Consider the following 19049-nt stretch of genomic DNA (forward strand, 5'->3'; position numbering starts at 1 on the left):
ATGTATAACTCTGTACATTATTTGCTGTGAACAACACTTAAAGCACTTTATGTTTTTCCAGCATCTTTCCAAAGCTCTCCCACTCACTTCTTTTTAACTCCGTCCAGCACTTTCGGTACTCCTCCTTTCCTCCGTTCATTAAACCTGCACCATCACGCATGTTCTGAAGCAGACAGGATAAACTTAGCGCCACTTAGAGATCGAAGGCAAATTAAAAAGAAAAAAGAAGAAAAAAGAAAAAAAGGCGTGCCTTCGGTTTCCGTAGCTGTGTGGCGATGGTGTGCATGCACCAACGCTGACAAAACGGCCTCACACAAACCTGTCGTCACCTTTTTAGAACTCACATTCACCTTTTTGTTTACTTTCTCGTCATGAAGGTAAAGTCAAGGAAAAACTTGAGGGTGTAACATCACTTGCTGACCCTAATTTTGCTTTAACATGACAAGAAGTACATTCGGCGGATAGTTCTGATAGTAGCGTCCTGGCTTGCAAACAACAACAATCCACCAGACCCCGCACAATCAACATTCAAATAACCAGCTGTTTGTACCGTCGACATAAAAGCTCAGAGCCAAAACGAGAAATCACTTCAGAACAACAACAAAAAAGTCAGCGAGGACAGACCACCATCAGCCAGCTCCCTGCGAGGGTTTGATTACGACTGATGACGTCCACCCAGGCGAGCGTTGAACACAAAAAAACAAAACAAAAAAAAGAAATGTAACAATGAGGATTGTTTTGTACAAAATGATACACATTCAGCAACAGTAAATACAGAAAAAACTACAACAAACTCACAAGAGGAATGACAGTAAACACATCAGCTGATGGGCTGCATCACCTCTGAGGGTTACCCACATGTTTCTAAAGACACGTTCACTTCAATATCCTGCTGTAATGATTGTAAACACGTTATTTTTAAACATCAAATTTTCTTTAATATTCAGTCGCATGGAGCTCAGGTAAAAGGTACCAAAACAAACTTTGATTAAACTCCCTGTTGAGGCTTCAGGGACATCGAGGTGTCGAATACTGCCGTTTTAGAGTCAACTCATCGCACATGGACTCCTGTAAAGGAGGTTTTTTCAACAGGAATGCTATGAAAGGCAGAATTTTAACATAAAACATGATCTTTTCCCAAACCTGCAGTGCAAAATAGGAGGATCGCAAACGTGACATGAAACATTATGTCCTGGATTATGCATGACCCCTAAAAGCTCTTTTAACGTGACTTTAAATTAAGTCACTAGGAACACAACGGCAGCATTTGAGAGGATGTGAACCCCCAAAAAACAAAACAAACAAACAAAAAAAAAAAGAGTCATTTCTAAATCTTTCCTCAAATGAATTTTCTGGCCTGTTTTCTGTCTTCTGACTCATGAAAAAGTGCAGTTTCTTCCCCCAAACGCTGTCACAACACAATCCAGTGGAAATTAATGACCCTTCCAATCAAAGTATGCTCAGTAGACAGCAAGATTGTTGCTGGAAATACAGTACTGTCACATTTAAAGCACATGATTATAGCTCAGAGTGAAACTATGACGACTTGGTATTGGATATGAACGGTTGAGGTAATACATTTATCAGCATTTAGTGTCACGGATACAATCAACCAATGCCCATTAACTTTCACATCACTCCATTCTTTTCCTTCATCTCCAGTCTCCGCCCTTCATACAGGTAGTGTTTTACTTCTAAATGAGACCCTCTTTACCAGAAATAAAGTGTAAACAAACAAACAAATCAGTGCACTATACACAGAGGATCAAATACCAAATAATTTAAATCTGTATTTACATGAAAAAAACAAAAAGGCATAAAGTGAGGTTGAAATGGTTAGTGCTAATGATGCTTGTTACACCTCTGCTCTATCTTTCAGGTAGTACCGTTTTTACCATCTGCGATATGCTTCAGGTGGATGGTTAGCGTCTGTGTCTACTTCATGCTACTGGTGAAACTGGACTGGACCTGGATTATATTTAGCCTACCTAAGGTTGAGTGTCTGCACATGAGAGAAGTAGACTGAAGGAACCGACTCGTCATAACACACGATGCTCTGCTACGGTGCTGTGAGTGGAAAAAAACACCAAAACAAAACAAAAAACACGAGGCATTCAGGTGCAGACGGTCCACGATCTAGTAAGCAGCATGCTCGTAAATGTGTATCTAAATATTCTCTTTTCTGATCGATGGCAGCGTTTTGTACAGTGAAGCAGCAGCGTCTCAGAGGACGACCTCGAGTGTGGAGCTAATGCTTTCCCTCCTCCCCAGTGTTCTTAAAAAAATATGCTGCAGGTGCAAAGTGTTTGATCTGGCGTTGAGCTTTAAGTGTGTAGTTGGACCAAACCGAGCTGCAAACAGCCTCTCCTCCTCGGGCCGCTTTCTGCCTCCTGGATTCCGCCTCCTGTCTCCGGTTTAGCCGAGCAGGGAGCTGCGTCTTGATAGGTCCACGTTGCTGGCGCTTAGCCCCCTGCTGTCTGAGAGTCCAGAGTTGGCATCCTGCAGGCAGATCAGGTCGTGTTAGTATTTGGGTTGGGAAACGCTGTGCATATTCTGTCAGGTAACAGACAATCACCTGGACTCGGTATTTAATTCAAAAGATAGAATTTCCTGAGTGAAATCGCAGCTGTGAGGGATAAAGTACCTGTGTGGTTTCCTCAGTGCTCTTATTCAGGAAGTTAAGGGAGCTGGCTCTCTTCATTCTGTACAGAAACACACCAGTGAACTCAAACCAAAAACTTCAGATCAGTAATTAGTTAAAGACAGAAAGTGTTTTTACAAAACAGTGATCTAAGTAATATTTAGGAATAGAGAAGGCAGAGAACCCATCATGGTTCCCGGGCACTTAAGGCTTCATCATGGATCTTATTTACAAGGTCATGCAACCTTCATCCTCAATTGTAAAGGTTATACTCAATTATACAGCCACTGGACACTTTATTAGGTACACCGTTATAGTACCAGGTTGGACCCCCATTCTCTCTCAGAGCTGCTTCAACTCTTCATGGCACAGATTCAACCACGTGCTGGAAACATTACTCATTACTTCTTCATGTTGACACAACAGCATCACACAGTTGCTGCAGATTTGTTGCTTGCACATTCGTTATGAGAATCGTCCTTTTGCTTCAACGTCCTGTGTGTTCAAAGATGTTCGTATTTTGTTGTAATGAGTGGTTATTTGAGTAACTGTTGCCTCCCTATCAGATTTTCTGCGGATTCTCCTCTAACCTCTAACATCAACCACAGATTTTCGCCCAGAGAACTGCTGCTCACCGGGTATTTTCTCTCTCTCACACCATTTTCTGTAAACTTTATAGACGTTTGTGTGGGAAAATCTCAGATCGCTTAAATCACCTTTCTTCCTCCCTCTGATGCTCAGTTTGAGCTTCAGCAGGTCATCTTAACCATGTCTCCATGCCTAAATGCTTTGAGTTGCCACCAAGTGATTTACTGATATTTGAGATTGCAGGCAGGAACAAGTATTGTACCTAATATTTTGGCTGGTGAGTGCATGTTTTAGTTTTGAACAGTGTTATAAATGGTCTGAATTTTTTTATGGTGTACTTTTAGCTTTGGGAACTAAAGTGCGAATGTAATTTGTACTGCTGAGAAGACAAACTGAAGTAACCATCACTACAGCTGCAGTAGTCTTACCCTGGGTTGCGGGGTTCTTGAGGTCCGCTGCCCTGCAGCTTCTTCACCAGCATTTCGCTGCTCCTTCTCAGAGCATCACGAATCTTACCGAAGGAGCCGCTGCGACGCAGAGACCCGTTACCATCCTGAGACGTGCAACAGCAAAACATTAGAAAAACACCTCCTTTGAGGCACGCTAGAACAGACACACAGACAAGGATTTCTACAGTATTTTACAAAATTATTCACACTGTGGTTACGCTGTAGTCACATCCAGTCAATGTGAACACACACTGCTACTTTATTAGCTTCCAAACTTATGTTACCCCGTTCCACTCAGCCGAGTCGTCACCCTCGTTCTCCCCTCTCTGTCCACCGGGTCCGTTCATTCCCTCCCTGCTGTGTCGTCTGTCGCTCCCAGAGCCTCCGTCCTTCAGCAGCTCCACCACCTTACTCTGGTTAATGGCATCAATACCCTGAGAGAGGAAAATAAAGACAAGGGTGAAGCAAGGGCCTGAAAAAAAACCCCAGCAGACGCAGCATGTGTTCTTTACTACAATATGCAAACATTAGCACAGTGACTGATCTTTAAATCACTTTGGCACACAGTTTATGAGCCAATAAATCGTAGCTGGAATGCCTGTTGAACAAATCCGCTCGCTTAACTGAAAAATCCCTGAAAAGAGCCCAGATGACTAATCTAACGGCGGTAATTCAATCGGCCAAAGAGCCGTCGTCGAGAGGGTTCCTATTGTACCTGTTTGCGTGACTTGCTGGCGCACTCCTCCAGTGTTTCTGCGGCCTCCAGTTTGCCCTGGCGACGGTACAAAGCTCCCAAGCTTTTGAGGGTTGTGTTCACTGTTGGGCTATTGAGGAAAAAAGAAATCCAGCTTTTTTTTTTTTCTTTAGATCTTTTAAAAGTAACCTAATCCATCAATCAGGGTTAAACAATCAAGCCTTAGACCTTTCCCAAACTGAACCACAAAGCAAACACTCTCTGCTGCTTTCAGAAGTTTACTGTTACACAGTCTGCAAAGTACTGTTTCTCAAACAAAAGGGATGGAAATGCGCCGTTTCTACTATAAAACTGAGAGCATGATGAACCACAGACTGATAAAGTCAGTGGTTTAACTTCTATTCTTTTGCGGCAAACAGATAGATTTGTAGTGAGCTAGTTCGCTTTGTTTCTCTTCCTTTTTGGTGATGATAGTTTCCCTTTTCTATTCCTCTGTCTTGCCATTTTTCATCCTAGTAGCCCCCCCTTGTAGAAGTTTACAGTTATTTAGGTCACACACATGATCGGACAGTTTAGACTTTGACCTGTTTCCAGTGGATCTAAATGTCTGATTTACCTGTCCACCTTGCAGGCCTTGTACCAGCTCCCATACTCTACATACGGGCCTGAGTCCTTGCGTTTGCCCTGAGAGAAAGAGTGACACAGAGATTAAGATTAAAAGAGTCAGAAAGCAGGAGGAGACAAGTATGAAATGCTGGTCCAATAGGCAGCAAGTTAAAAAAACTAAAATCCTTGTCCTACATTATAGCCACTGTATAACGTGTTGCCTGCCTACCTTGCTCTCTTCTCTTTCCTCAGCGTGCATCCAGATTGGTTTATTGTCATCTGCAACAGACAGAAATATCACATAATTACTTTTTTTTATAAAAGAACATCATGTGTGGGCCACCAAACCCACACTGAAGAGGACTTTAGATGCTTTTTATTGCTCTGCAGTGTTAAAATCATAGTTAAAAATAACCCAATAATTATGAGTGACACTTCAGTCTGCTCTAAAAGCTCAGCTTCAGCCATTGTTCCTTCTCTTGGAGTGGATGTCCTCTAATATGGCCTGTAATTTGGTCATTTCAGGCACATTTTTCATGGCTGCCCTTCAAAAGCAGTTGCAGTCAAATAAAAGAAAGTTGGGTTAAAAGGGAAATAATGGTTATGATTAAGGAGGAACTGTCTAGAGTCCTGAAATAATAGCATGGATTTGGATTTGAGTTTAAAAAGTATTTTAATTGTCCTGAAAAATAACCAAAATCCTGAAATGACCTATTTTTAGTTTGAGGTAATGCCTCTCTGTCTATGTAAACACATTTGATTTCATGTAAACACACGGCTGTCACTCACCAAACTCATGCAGTGCCAAAATCCAGCTAAGGCCCGCTCTCGTGCTGAGCATGTGAGCACATAAGGGTTTGATAGACTTAGCTGGATAGGCGGGAGGAAACCATCAGCATTAAGCTGCTTTGCGAGCTTCAGTGTAATCCTCTGACCTGCTGAGAACTCAGAGCGATGCGGCTGTCAGGGTGTGGCCAAACCACAGCCTGAATCTAAAAAAAAACAGGGCTAACAGGAAGACTTCTGATGTGAATCGAGGCTGACTCGCAGCCTGCTCGTCTCTGCCCGGTCCTGGCACTTTGAGTAACTCTGTGACCAGCAGGATCTGATACAGTCACTTCAGTGTGACTCAGCTGTTTGCCTGTTGGCTCTACTTACTGTTGACAGAGCCAAACTCCTTCTCGTGCGCCCTGGTCAAAATCTCTTTGTACAGAGCTTCAGCGTCTGCAAATTTCCCCTGCTTCAGGTAGCATGTAGCCTAAAGAGAAACAGGAAGCGCAGACAATCCTGATCAGTGAACAGTGTTTCTAAAAATAAATAAAACATCTTAAAAATAGGTGAAATAGACACAGGAGAAAAAAAATATAAAGTGAACAGTGAAGAAGCAGAAGACAAATAAGGGTGTTCAAATGACAGACTGTATATAAAAGATGGGTGTAGCCAACATTATATCTTAATTGGTCCCAGAGTGAACCTCCAAGCTGAACGCTACGCTATTGTCCTTTTGACTGACACAGGACACTCATAGGGCAGCAGCTTGTCAATCAAATATAAGCCAAGACCTTCTTTATGCTCCTTTTTGGCTCTAAAGGGAACCATAATATAAAAAATTACTGAATGCGACACGATGTTCAGACTTTAATCCCGTGACTGAGACCAGAAGCTCATCAGGGCAGCGTTTACTACCGTCTTAAATCACGTGAACAGCAGGGGAGTTTTCCCACAGACCGTTACGGAACCAGACACATTTTTACAACCAGAGGAGTCGCCCCCTGCTGGCCATTTTACACCCTGACGCTACACCCATCTTTACAGTCTGAAGTGCAAATTAAGTCCCCACCAGGTTATTTTTGGTTTTGGCCACATTGGGGTCATCAGCTCCCAGCTTGGATTCGTAGATTTCCAGGGCTCGTCCGTAGTAGTACTCCACCTCGTCGTACTTGCCCTGGTTCTGACACAGCAGGGCCAGGTTGTTCAGCTGCTTAGCCACGTCTGGATGATACTTCCCCAGCACCTGGTTACAACAGGGAGACGACCACACATTTGCAACACAAACTACAATCACATGACCACATGGAGACTGTCTGGGTAACTTGTATGCTTATGTCCCCTTTATATGAAACACAAATATGAACAAAACTGAGATTTTACCTTCTCTCTGATCTCCAGTGCTCTCTTGCAGAGAGGTTCAGCCTCCTTGTATTTGCCCCTCTTGCCGTATAACACAGCTAGATTGTTGAGGGTTGCAGCCACAGCTGGGTGGTCCTTCCCAAGTGTCTTCTCCCTGATGGCTAAAGCGTCATTCAGAAGATGAGCAGCTTCTTTGTATTTGTTCTGGTCCCTGGAGCACAAAACACAAAGCACGGACCCGTAGCGCTGTGTTCAGAGCCTTTATTTTACAAAGATGAATAGTTTATGAAAAGCATCCACACTCTCAAGCCCCCACCTGTACACCAGAGCCAGGATGTTGAGCATAGTGGCGACGTCCGGATGGTCATGCCCAGACGTCTTCTCCAGGTCCTCCAGGGCTTGCTTGCACAGCGGCACAGCCACCTCGTACCTCCCCTGAGAGGCGTACTGGATCACCAGGTTGTGCAGCGTCCTGAGGCGCGCCGGGATCTCGTAGCCTCCCTGCTGGGCTGCCACCTCTCCACTGGGCTGGGCTGTGACACGAAGCACAGCATGGTTGAGAATATGGTTGAGAATAAGCAAAACTACCTACTAGACGTTTTTAAAGCGTTACATGAAGTTCTCAAATGACTGATTTCAGTACTTAACCAATCCATCAGTTTTCAAAAATGGTAAATAAGTTCACTGTCAGATCCAAGCAGAACATGTGGTGGATAAAAAACATGAAGTCAGATCTGCTGTAGTGATCAGCACTCCAGCAGGAAATGGAGGAAGCTTCTGTAACAAGATTTTCTTTTCCTTTATATAATTTGATGATATTCATGTTCTCCAAAAAGTAGATAAAGCCTTTTAAAAGCTATGTGTTGCACTCTCTACCCTCTCTCCTGCTTGTTACACTCTCGCTGCTGCTGAACGCTAACTAGCCATTCAGACTATGGCTGAATGTATATTTCACTGTAAGAGCGAATGAAGGTTCAGCACGTAGCGTGTGGTTAATTTGCAGGGAAGCTAAAGACGCTGCATATACATATACTGCTATATACACAGCTGATTTATCTTTGCATGTGCTTTGTTGAAGAGCTGCTAAAAAACCTATAGCACAGAAGGTGAACTATTTAAATGACTTGCAGTTCAGACTTCAGGGCTACAGGTGCTATATTATTAATATCAAAAATAAAACAATGATTAAAAACTAAAAAACTAAAATAAAATGTCTGCCCACTCTTAACTTAAATGTGTATGCATGCCAGATGTTTCCTCGAAGTGAATAGATCAGACAAGGCGGCTTGTGGTCAGTCATCATTACAGGTGCATGGGTGAACCCTGCACAATGACTGATCACCCAGTGAGCAATCAGTTATCTCTTCCTGTGGTGTACCACATTCGGCACTCTCTCTGTTAAACTGGGACGTGGACAGCCTGTACTGTGAACCAATGATTAACCTCAGCAAATCGTTACATCATAATTCATTCAAACTGTCTTGGTCACATGGGAACCAAAAATAAACAATCCCTACATAACATGTGTGCCTCTCACACTCATTCTTGTATTAAATGATAGATTTCAGCTTTATGTGAGGCTTCGACTGGCTTATGCACAAGTTCATCAGTAAAATCCCAATGCAGTCATCTTAAATTCAGTCATCCCATTAAGGCCTCTCTGCTGATGTCATACCTGGTCCCTGGTCATCATCATTAGGGAATAAGTCATCCAGGTTATCCTTTGAAGCGTCTCCGCCTCCGCCTGTGCTGCCGCCGGAGCTCTGGTTCTTCTCCTCAGAGGGCGACACGTCATCGTCGAACTTCTTGATCTGGTTCATGAACTCCAGGTGCTTCTTCTCCTCCTCCAGCTGGGCGACGCTCTGCTCGCTTCGCTGCAGCTTGTGCTGCGTTCCCGCCAACTCGTCCCGCAGCCACTGGTTCTCCTGGCAGAGGCGGCGCACCTGAGCGCGCAGCTTCTGCTTCTCCGACTCCACGGCGCTCAGGTGGCTGGACAGGGCGATGATCACCTGGTGTAAAAGGAAATTGTAAAAATCCTATTAGATTAACACAAAAAAAATATCTGTTTGTTTGTTTGTGCGCCAACTCTGCCTACATGATCAAGAGGTGAACAAACACCTTGGTCCACAGATCAGGTCCACAGATACACATTAGGACCCTGAAGGTTCTTATCTATATCACGTATTAAGATGCTGCCTAGCAACAGGTTAGAACGACTTGCAATCAGCATTTATGCACCAATCACACCTTAAAAGGATCATATAATTTTTATTTCAAAACACTCCATTTATATCAACAAAGCTTCTTTCCTGCATGATATATCACAAAGCCATCAGGCCGCGTAGCAACGATCCAAGATGACCTGTTTATTGCCTTTGTAAAAAAAAACCCTTATAAAAGCATCCTATTGTATTAAGTTCACAATAGAGTGTGAACTTCAGTGTACAATTCAGTGTAAATGTCTCACCTGTGCCTCTCCCAGACCCAGCTCAATGGCTTCCAGACTCTTGCGCAGCAGCCCCGACTTCTCTTGTGCAACAGGTGGCTGGGTGCAGTCCAGCAGAGAGTTTAGGAGCTGTGCGTGCTCGCCGCGCAGCGTCTCCAGACCCTGCATGACGGCCTTAGTGTTAAGGACGATCTCATCCTGGCTCAGTCGCTCCAGGGCTTCTTCACGTGGATACACCATGGTGGACATTGCCAGGTTTCACACACACTGTGAGAAAAGGGAAGAAAAACCTAAATCGACTTACATTTCTGATTCATATCCTGCCCTGCTTGACACCCTCAAAACATTAGGTGTTCAGTGTCACCACATCCTGTATCGGTTGCTGACTGAGGTCAGCTGGAGGTGGACACAAGACAGACGGCGGCACAGAACGGAAACGAGGGATGATTAATTTGCGGCGAGAGGACATAATGACACAGCAGATGAGACAAATAGTGGAGTAATATGATATTTTCAAAGGTTTCATTATGACTCAAACCCTAGCAGTGCCAACAGTTCCTCTATCCACCTGCTCATATATGAGAAGTACCACACTGGAAACACGTAAGGACATGACGTGGCAAAAACTAAGAAAACAGCAGCAAACAAAAGTAATGAGGAGAACAAAATGAGAAACCCTGACAGCGCGAATGAAGGGACTGTTCCTGAGATTCATTTCCTGCCTGGCATCATCCTGTAAATGATGGAGTTAAAAGAGATGGATGAAAAACAGAAACCACGCAGCACAAGCGTGTCTTGTTATGAACAGAAGGCACGCTGTATAAAAGCTTCCCGTCAGAGCTCTATTCATTTAGACCTGTTTCTCTACAACGTCAGCCAGGCTGGTGGTCAAATGACAGTTTCTCATTTTATCGCTGCATAATGGGGTGAGGGTTACATTAGAGAGAAAGAGAAAAGGTGTCTGTGAGAGGGAATACTGGATGTATAATTAAAGTAAATTTAAAAGAAACAGAGACCAGCAAATCCAATTAACAGAAGAAGTGATCAGTGAACAAAGCTAACCTTGCGAGGGCGGGGGAACGATTATCACAGCAGCGTCGGATTTAGAGCCAGACAGACCTCTGGATGAACTGTTATTTTAAGCTAAGACAAATGTCCCAACATCTGTGGCAGCATAACTGAGCAGTCGTAGGTTAGAAATTGGATTTATACACCGTATACAAATAAGTAAAAGATGCTTAAAAAGCCAGCAAATGGATCAAATTATAGCCTCTGAGAATATTAGACTTTAAACTTGAGTTTCCTTCTCCAATTACATCTTTAACTCTAAAAAATAGGACTTTTTAGTGTAAATTTGCTGCTTTAACCTCAGAAAAATTCTGTTATTTAAGTTGGAATTTTTCTGCCCTTCATAAATTTACATCTTTAATACAAAAAAACACTACCATATTTTTTATTTGTGGGGATTTTTCTAATAAACTAACCACTTTACTCTTAGAACATCCATCTTTTCTTTTTCTTCACATATTCACAGCTCTAACCTTTAGAAAAGTGTATTTTCACTGTAATTTTTATGTTTTTTCCTAATAAATTTACCATTTTTTAAAATTTCAGAATATCAAACTTCCTTCCTGTAACTTTTAATCATACATTTACAACTTTAATCGTAAATAATAGTTACACTTTTTAATGTCAATTCACATTTTTATATGATTACATTTTTCCACTTACATCTGAGAGAATCAAACATCTTTAATCTTTTCCCAAATGTTTCCATTTTTTTCCTTCCTGTAACTAAAATAAATGATGAATATGAACGATTAAGTCATTGCATCAGTCAGCTTAAGTGAAAAAGAAAACTGAGTCCAAAACAAAGGAAAAATATATTTAACTTACAAACATAATATAGTTCAACTAAAAAGCTGATTCTCTTAAATTTCAAATATCATTACGAGAATAATTTTGCAGCCTGATCAGTTGTAATAACACCTTTTCAGCAATCAGACTGGTAACACAGACCCAGAATATAAACATATATAATAACTATAAAGACACAGCAACCTAAGATTGACTAAATTAAAGCTGTTTTATTTTCTTTAACTGATCTCTCACAGCCTAAAGGCAGATCTTTAAATTGACTTCCTGATCTTCTGGGAGCACTGAAAGTGAATGTAGTGCTGTATGGTCTCTAAATCATTAGTCATGATTAGTCATGTCCATGATGAGGCTGACAGATACACAGGTGTGCACTGTGAATCCTTCCAGCCAGGAAAAGAGAAACATTCATGCTGCGTATTGATATTTACATAACATTTACAAAGTCCAATATCCAAACTGTGGGCCAGTTCTGGCACAGTAAACGGCGAATTTCCCCCTGGAGCATGCGCACTGTCTCCATATTGACCAGATGTAAGTGAAAGGGTTGCAGCCGCAGCAGGAGGAGAAAGAGGTCGTCAGAGGAGCCAAATGTGCAACATCGTGACTTTCGCTCCCTCCCAGCTTTGATGGAGGAGGCGCACCTGTTCTCCTCTCCTGCTCCCTCCCTTCCTCTTTCACCCATCCTCCTCTCCCACCCCCCTCCCATCTTGCCTCATACACTTGACTGCAATGCACCAATATTCACGCTTCCTTTCAAGTCCACCGCTTCACAAATGCAGGAGAGCAGAGCTAACTGTGCGGGCGGACAAACGAGCGGCAGCAGGAAATGAACGCCTCTCACGTTTGAATCAAACCCTTCAGAGCCATGAATAAAGCAGGAGCCGGTGGATGGCCGAGGCCTAAAGCCGGGGAGGAAGTAAGCAGATCAGTGAAGGTGACCGACAGCAGAGAGCACTGCTCAAAAAGCATAAAGCTACAACACATGATGAACATAAGACCAAATAAATGACTGTCCATCGCTGAAAACGTGTTAATGTGTCTGGTCCCGACATGCAGCCTGTTTGTAAACAGTGCAGGCCCGATCCTCCAAGGTGTTACACAACACAGAGATGCGTATTATTATTATATCCTTATCATCCTCAGCACACGCAGGGATGCACTATTTACAATATGCACACATAATCCCGCAACAAACACCACGTAAAGAGCGACGCTTCATTTCTGGCGACAGATTTCTCGACCTGGCCGTCCGACTGCTACAAATATACCGACAAACTGCCCTCATGCAACATAAACTACAATCTATTCTGACCGTTTAACTGCACCGTAGTGCCGGTATTATTGTTATTTATCCACAGTTTTACCTTCATCGAAGATAAACGCAGCGATAACAGAGCCTCGAACAAAGCGGCAGCACAATGTTGTGATGCTCCAGACAGACCCGCGTCAAGTTTACCAAAACGAACGAGCGTCCGGTGCCGGTTTTTCAAAATAAAACTTCATTTACAGTTAGACAAGTGGCAATGGGAGGATAACGGCATCCAAGGACGACACGGAGAGTGCGCTCTCAACGCTAAGCAATTTGTACTAGTACACGAAAACACGGTCCTCTTGTTTTGCTAAAATTTACTACGCAGAGCAGCCGTTAAATTAAAATTAGCTTTACTTTGAAGACTGCGGGGTGACGAGAGCTGCCGCTAGCACACCTGCTTTGTTGAATTAACAAGCCTGCCGTTATTTGTAGATAAACCGAAATAGCTCGCGCACACTACTGAGTTTACTTTAATGCGATTAGTACAACAAGTTTAACTGAGCTAAAAGCCGCCTTGGCTAGCTGCTGTTTACGTTTTCCTTCACTTTAACTTACTCAGCTGTCAATTGACAGTAGAGGACGGGGTGGACACTGCTAATATTTAGCAGTATTTATTTTTAACTTAACCTCGGTGTTCACAATATAACCGACTGAACCTTTATTCGGTATAAAACTGATGATTTTGTGGATGTGCTTCAAAATTTGACAGAGAAAACGAAATGACTGAGTTCCCAGAGACCCCACCAAAGATTGAAAAAGCACTAAGATGATTCACGTTCGACATTTTTCAGTCAAGGCGGGGAATACATCATGCGCATGCGTTAAATCGAGTTGCCGCTCTTAAGACTCCATTTAATATATTAACCTAAATTGACATAGTGTAAATTATTATGCTATTTGCATGGTATTGTGTAGTAACGTTAAGATAAAATTGGAAAATATGTAATAGTAAAATGTTCACTCGGCGACATTGTCTTTATATAGATGATTAGTTACGATAAAAGATCTTTTTAAAAATTAAAAGCAACAACAATACAAACACTTGATATGAATAACGAATTTTTAAAACTCGCAGACTATTCATAAAACAGAAGTTTGGATATAATTCTCTTGGTTTGCTAAAGCTCTTTGTCCGATGATGTCACCAGCATCCTCCATCCACAGGAGGGAAGAAGGCTTATTGTAGACCACTGCCTTGTTTCAAAAGTATCATGTGCTAAGCGTATTTACTCTTTATGCATTCATCAGAAATCTGTTTTTACTCTCCAACTTTAACATGGCTTTATTTGTTTATCTCCAACAAAGACTGTATTAGTAAAGTTCCCATTATTTCTGCATTTTACGTCATTGAGCAGCACATATTAAGTGATATTTATCCAGACAGGCTACAGTGTCTGCATCAGTTTGTTCCACTTCAGAAATAAGCTGTATGGAGCTGTAGTACAAGCACACATCTGTAGTCCAGGAAGAGGAGACAGGGCTACAAATCAAGAATATCTTTATTTAAAAAAAAACAATGAAACAATGAAACACTTCCACTTCTCATCCCACATCTGTTTGATTGACAAACGTAATCATGAAAAAAGCGGTACTACAAAACATGTCAAATTAAAAAAAAAAAAATTAAAAAAAAATAAAGAATACAATATAACAAGTACTATTCTGATATGTACAAGCATCATTGTTTATTATAGTATTGTTATAGGCAAAAGGCAAAAAAGCTGAAGACTGCTGCTGAAGAAACGATGGCATGTGCAAAATACTCTTCACAAGTCCACAAGCTCAGGGCGCTCTGTTCTGAGCAGAACCTCGGTCGGGTAGAAATCTACTGCTTTCACAGGTGACTCCCATTTCCATGAAGACAGATGGCAAAAAAATTTAATTAAAACATGTGAGGGAGTAACGGCATGCTCTCAGAAAGGTGAGCTTGTGGAGGCTTGGTGAAGAAGAAGACTCTCTCATCACCAGAGGGACGGCAGAGAGAGAAAGACACTGCTGATCACTGACAGATTACCGATGGACCGAACAGCTCCTAATCTCTAACCACGACTAGTCAAGGACAGAGGAACCATCGTCACAGCGTCACAAACACATCGACACAGGTACAGAGGTACAGGTATTAAAAAAAAAAATTCCACAGCAACACGTTCAGGACTTACACGCACAGAACAACCAGCTTGTTCAGAGAGACGGCATGAGAACATGTAAATGGGGTTCAATCAGTTTTTGTTAGGTGATAAGGAATGAGACTGTGATGACAATACAATAACTTCAAAACAAGGATCACTTTGCTGTTAATGTAGGGCGTTTTTAAGCAATCAGCATCCACCAAAAACCCACATATCTCTGGATATTCTCACAATTTATTCACATTTTAGTTTCTGGCAGTGATTTTTAATGCCTCTAATGCTCAGTTTCAGTGATCTTCCTCTGAGCGCTCAAGTTAAAGAGGCATGAAAAGACTACGGTTAATTTCAGGAAATCGCATCATTGCAATAATTTGACTAACAATACTACAAGGCAAAGAGCATTTTGACTCAATTAGAGGTCTCTTCTAACAGCAGATACTCGAGCCCAGCTATAATTTAAGTTAAAAAGTTGAAGGTTTCGTTCCAAATATTGTATAAATTTCTCAAATTTAAAAATGCCGTACCACACTTCCATACTAAAGTTAGAAAAACCTACTATTTCAACACTACCAGTTAATACATTTAGCAAAGAGCTTACAATCCATGAACTGATACAAGTTTTGAGGTTGCCATTTAGTGGGGGAAGAGAACCACTGCCTCACTGACTGAGTCCTAATATACATTATATGGACAAAAGTATTGAGACACACCTCCTAATGTTTGAATTCAACTGTTTTCAGACCTGTTGCCACAAAGATCATTCATCTAGCCAAACAGTCTGTCTTTACAACATCTGTGAAAGAATGGGCGGGTGCAAAGAGCTCATTGAATTTGAGTGAGGTGTTGTAACAGGGTGCCACCATTGAAGTTTAATATCCCACTGTCAGCTGTAAATACTATTACTAAAGAGGAGTAACCACGGCAACTCATCCACGAAGTCCCCGACCACATAAAGTTAGAGTGGGGTCACCAGGCGATGAGGGATATGGCATAGACATTAACATCAGCACAAAAACTGTGCGCCGGGAGCTTCACAGCATGCGTTTCCATGTGTAACATGTAGCTGGCCCAGGTCTTTTGTCCACATAGTGCATCTTGTATTTTAATTATTATTTTCACAGTTCTTATTTTGCTGACCTAACGATGCAGAAACTCAACTCTGGCTGACTTTAATGGAAGGAGTTAAATGTGGACTGGGAACGTTTTTAGTTTCTAAACGGGGGACACAACAGAACATGTTTGCTATATTAAACTAATAAACGCATTTGCAGTTTCTTATTTAAAGATCAGACAGATTTAAAGAAGCTTGATCATTTAATTCTAATTGTTTATCTGTTCATCGGGCGAATAGAAGCCCAATGTTCTCTGTGCTTTTAGCTCAGTTTTGGTCTCCACCAACTCTTATTTGACACTTTAACTCTTAAGTTTCTCCTCTCTGTTTCCAGGAGGATTGATTGATTGATTTAAAAAAAAAAAATCAAGATTTAATCTAAAGGATTAAATCTTGATTGTGACCCAAATTTTGTTTCCTTCAAGCGGTACAGCAGCTCAGTTCTGGATCTTAGATTCATTTGAATGGAGTAAATAAACTGTAAAGTCTCTGTATGTATGGGTTATTTTAAAGTTGTACTAAAAGTTTGTTCTATTTTCTTAGCAAAGGTCTTTGATTCGTTTCAGCAAATGCAGCATTTTACGCTTAAGCCAGTATCTTCTAAAGGAATTAATACTGGAATGAAACCTCCTGTTTTTAGTTTGGATCGAGCAACCTCTACGTCAAACCACAGTCCATCATGTGGGAACCCTAAAACCCGACATATTGTATGTAAGGCGGTTAGCCCTCAGTCTGTCTGTCAGGCCCTTCAGTGGTTGTTATCACGAGGAAAAAGAGGAGCCTCATTTCTAAACGTCTGTCATCTCTACTCGTGTCTTAACAAAAATAATCAGTCGTTCACACGTAAACTGAATTCAATACATTCAAATTTTTTGAAATCCCTTAAAAAAAAGAAAAAAAGAAAAAGTCAATCCGCAGCTAGCTGAGTGTTTGCTCGGCAGTGACCACTCATTAGCGAAGCGTCGTGTAACAGGAGAGGAAAAACAGAGATGGAGATGTGCCGTCAACATCACAACTGTAACACTTTAAACACTGACACAGGAGAAAAACAACAAAAAAAACCAAAAAACTTTGAGAACAAAATAAAAGGTATTTAAACCAAGAAATTGGCATTAACACTATTTTTAAAAAGCTGTATTAGTAATACTTCACTGGAGGTGGAGAGTGCTACGATGCAGGTGACACAAGGCAGAATCATTAAAAACAACTGTTTTAAATCCACAAACATTCTTAGATTTTAGTCCCAATGGTTTGTTCAATTTTTACTGTTTAATCAAGAAAAACCAACTCTATTCGCCTTGTGCCAGTCTACAAAGTCAACAAGATGACAACTGCAGCTTTTGCAGCCCTAATCGAATAGTCACTGACATCAACACACACAGACGCACACTTACACACCAACTGCATGCCCTCTGTCACATGGTAAAAAAACTATTTCTCCTCTCAAGTGATTTTTTTTAAAGTTTCTGATCACATTACATGTACTTCACCACACACACACACACACACACACTTGTTACCAGTTACTGTACACTCACTAATCACCTCATGACATCCTAGAGAAAGCGTGTAGTGGAGAGACCAAAACAAACAACAACAAAAAAAAAAAAGGTCAGTAAGGAGCTGAAAGAAAACGGGCACGCTCTGTGGGAGTTTCCACCAGGTCTGCTGTTCCCACTGAAAACAAAGCTGCCAGTCTAGCCAATAAAACGAGGACGGGTTTTTTTCAGGTGGGGGGTGGGGGGACATCGGCCACAACGTTGTGCTTCACTGCAAGTAACTAACTCCCATTTTTACAGCACGAACACTGAAAGAAAAAAACAAAGCTTTTCCCGTTAAGTGCTGTAAGAGTTTCGGATGGTTTAAACATGCATGTTGCTGCTTTCTGTTGCATATGTATTTATTTCTGCTGTTAACGAGAGTTAAACCTTTATTATTGTTATTTTTTAAACACTCAAAACGGTCCACGTGTAATCGTACGGTAAGTGCATAGCAAATAAAGATGAAAGAAAACGCACACTACGGTAGCCCCTGCCCTGATGTCTTGGATCTCTTCACAGTAACAAACACTATGCATCACGACAGCTTTGCAGGGAAGGGTTGGACATTTCTCACTACTGCACTTTTTTAAAGGACACTTGACATTTACAGGGTTTTTTTTTCTCATTTTTTCGTTTTTTTTAAGAGGAAATATTTGCCATTAGACATCCAAATCACCTACAGAGGAAATATATATATAGATATAGTATGGAAGCCCTTGAAATTAAAAAATAAACCAACAGGATTTGTTGAAGGGCATTTTTTTTTCTGCTAACAGAGGGTGAGGGGGGGAAAAAATCCATCAAACGCCAGCTTTGTTATTTGACTGCACGTTCTTAGTGACTCGTGCACACGCTGAAGCGCTGTTGCACTAATTTGGAGTTTGTTTGCGGCACACAGTTGGTGTATCTGTTAGTTTAGAGCATGCACGTGAGGATCGGGGGTCTTCTGAGGGGGGCAGGGTCGGTCTTTTGAGGGCTTGAAACCGGTGAGTGGTTGCATGCTGCTGCATTCCATAGAACGGAAACATAAAAGGCAGTTAGCTAATAAACTTGTGCTGTAGTCCCCTTGTAAACACACACACACCCACACACACACACATACTGTACATTCACGTGTGCATGCACACTCACGGAGCACACCAACACACACAGAAAGGGGGCAATAATAAAGTGACTAGTAACAGCACTGCACCCCAGCGCTACCCTCCCTCCTCTCCCTAAAGACAAATAAGACAACTGAAGCCAAAATGAGATTAAGGAAAAGGAGAAAGTCCAGCTGCTTTATGTCCTCCCTCAGCTCTGCGGGTGGCTGAGAGGCGGCGTTTGTGTGGAGGGCAGTCGAAAGGTCAGGTCAGGTCGGTAGGTAGGTCCCTACGAGGGAGGCTTGCTGTAGCCGAAAAGTCCGACAGGTAGGTATTTGACGTGAGTGGGCCACTGGGCAGCCAGCTGGAAGAACTTGACGTCGTTCCACTCGACGCCGTCTATGGACACTGGTGGGAGACGGAAATGTTGATCAGGCGAAGC

The 19049-nt window shown here is 41.9% G+C and overlaps 2 protein-coding genes across 6 annotated transcripts in view; both read right to left on the reverse strand.

Annotated features, from left to right (window-relative positions):
• Positions 1-1017: 1017 nt before the first annotated feature.
• Positions 1018-12928, reverse strand: klc2 (kinesin light chain 2). 2 transcript variants are annotated; one of them, XM_005453179.4, is made up of 14 exons: positions 12797-12928; positions 9576-9821; positions 8784-9117; positions 7425-7641; positions 7130-7319; positions 6819-6992; positions 6137-6236; positions 5208-5257; positions 4989-5056; positions 4394-4502; positions 3963-4112; positions 3658-3782; positions 2645-2702; positions 1018-2499 (listed from the first exon to the last, which is right to left on the reverse strand). In XM_005453179.4, the coding sequence occupies exons 2-14, from the start codon at positions 9801-9803 to the stop codon at positions 2416-2418; spliced, it is 1887 nt and encodes a 628-aa protein (XP_005453236.1). In that variant the 5' UTR covers positions 9804-9821; positions 12797-12928; the 3' UTR covers positions 1018-2415. The 2 variants fall into 2 exon arrangements, with proteins under 2 accessions (XP_005453236.1, XP_019212439.1); XM_019356894.2 differs by having other exon boundaries at positions 9576-9844; positions 12797-12901.
• A 1297-nt stretch (positions 12929-14225) lies between these two features.
• Positions 14226-19049, reverse strand: part of pacs1 (phosphofurin acidic cluster sorting protein 1) — a 70312-nt gene continuing 65488 nt past the window's right edge. For all 4 annotated transcript variants that reach the window (XM_019356886.2, XM_019356887.2, XM_005453181.4 and 1 more), the window contains one exon: positions 14226-19015. In XM_019356886.2, the coding sequence (XP_019212431.1) occupies positions 18877-19015 (139 nt within the window). In that variant the 3' untranslated portion in view covers positions 14226-18876. The remainder of the gene's footprint in view (positions 19016-19049) is intronic.

Source organism: Oreochromis niloticus, linkage group LG3, assembly GCF_001858045.2.
Source record: "Oreochromis niloticus isolate F11D_XX linkage group LG3, O_niloticus_UMD_NMBU, whole genome shotgun sequence".
NCBI classification, from domain to species: Eukaryota; Metazoa; Chordata; class Actinopteri; order Cichliformes; family Cichlidae; genus Oreochromis; species Oreochromis niloticus.

What these genes read in the sequence shown, in the direction of transcription:
- klc2 (XM_005453179.4), bottom strand. Translation starts at nt 9,803, where the DNA reads ATGTCCACCATGGTGTATCCACGTGAAGAAGCCCTGGAGCGACTGAGC. An exon ending in GGAGTTTGGCTCTGTCAACA is followed by an intron (nt 5,258 to 6,136) that starts GTAAGTAGAGCC and finishes TGTCTGTTGCAG; the next exon opens with ATGACAATAAACCAATCTGG. An exon ending in CCAGCAAGTCACGCAAACAG is followed by an intron (nt 4,113 to 4,393) that starts GTACAATAGGAA and finishes TTCCTCTCTCAG; the next exon opens with GGTATTGATGCCATTAACCA.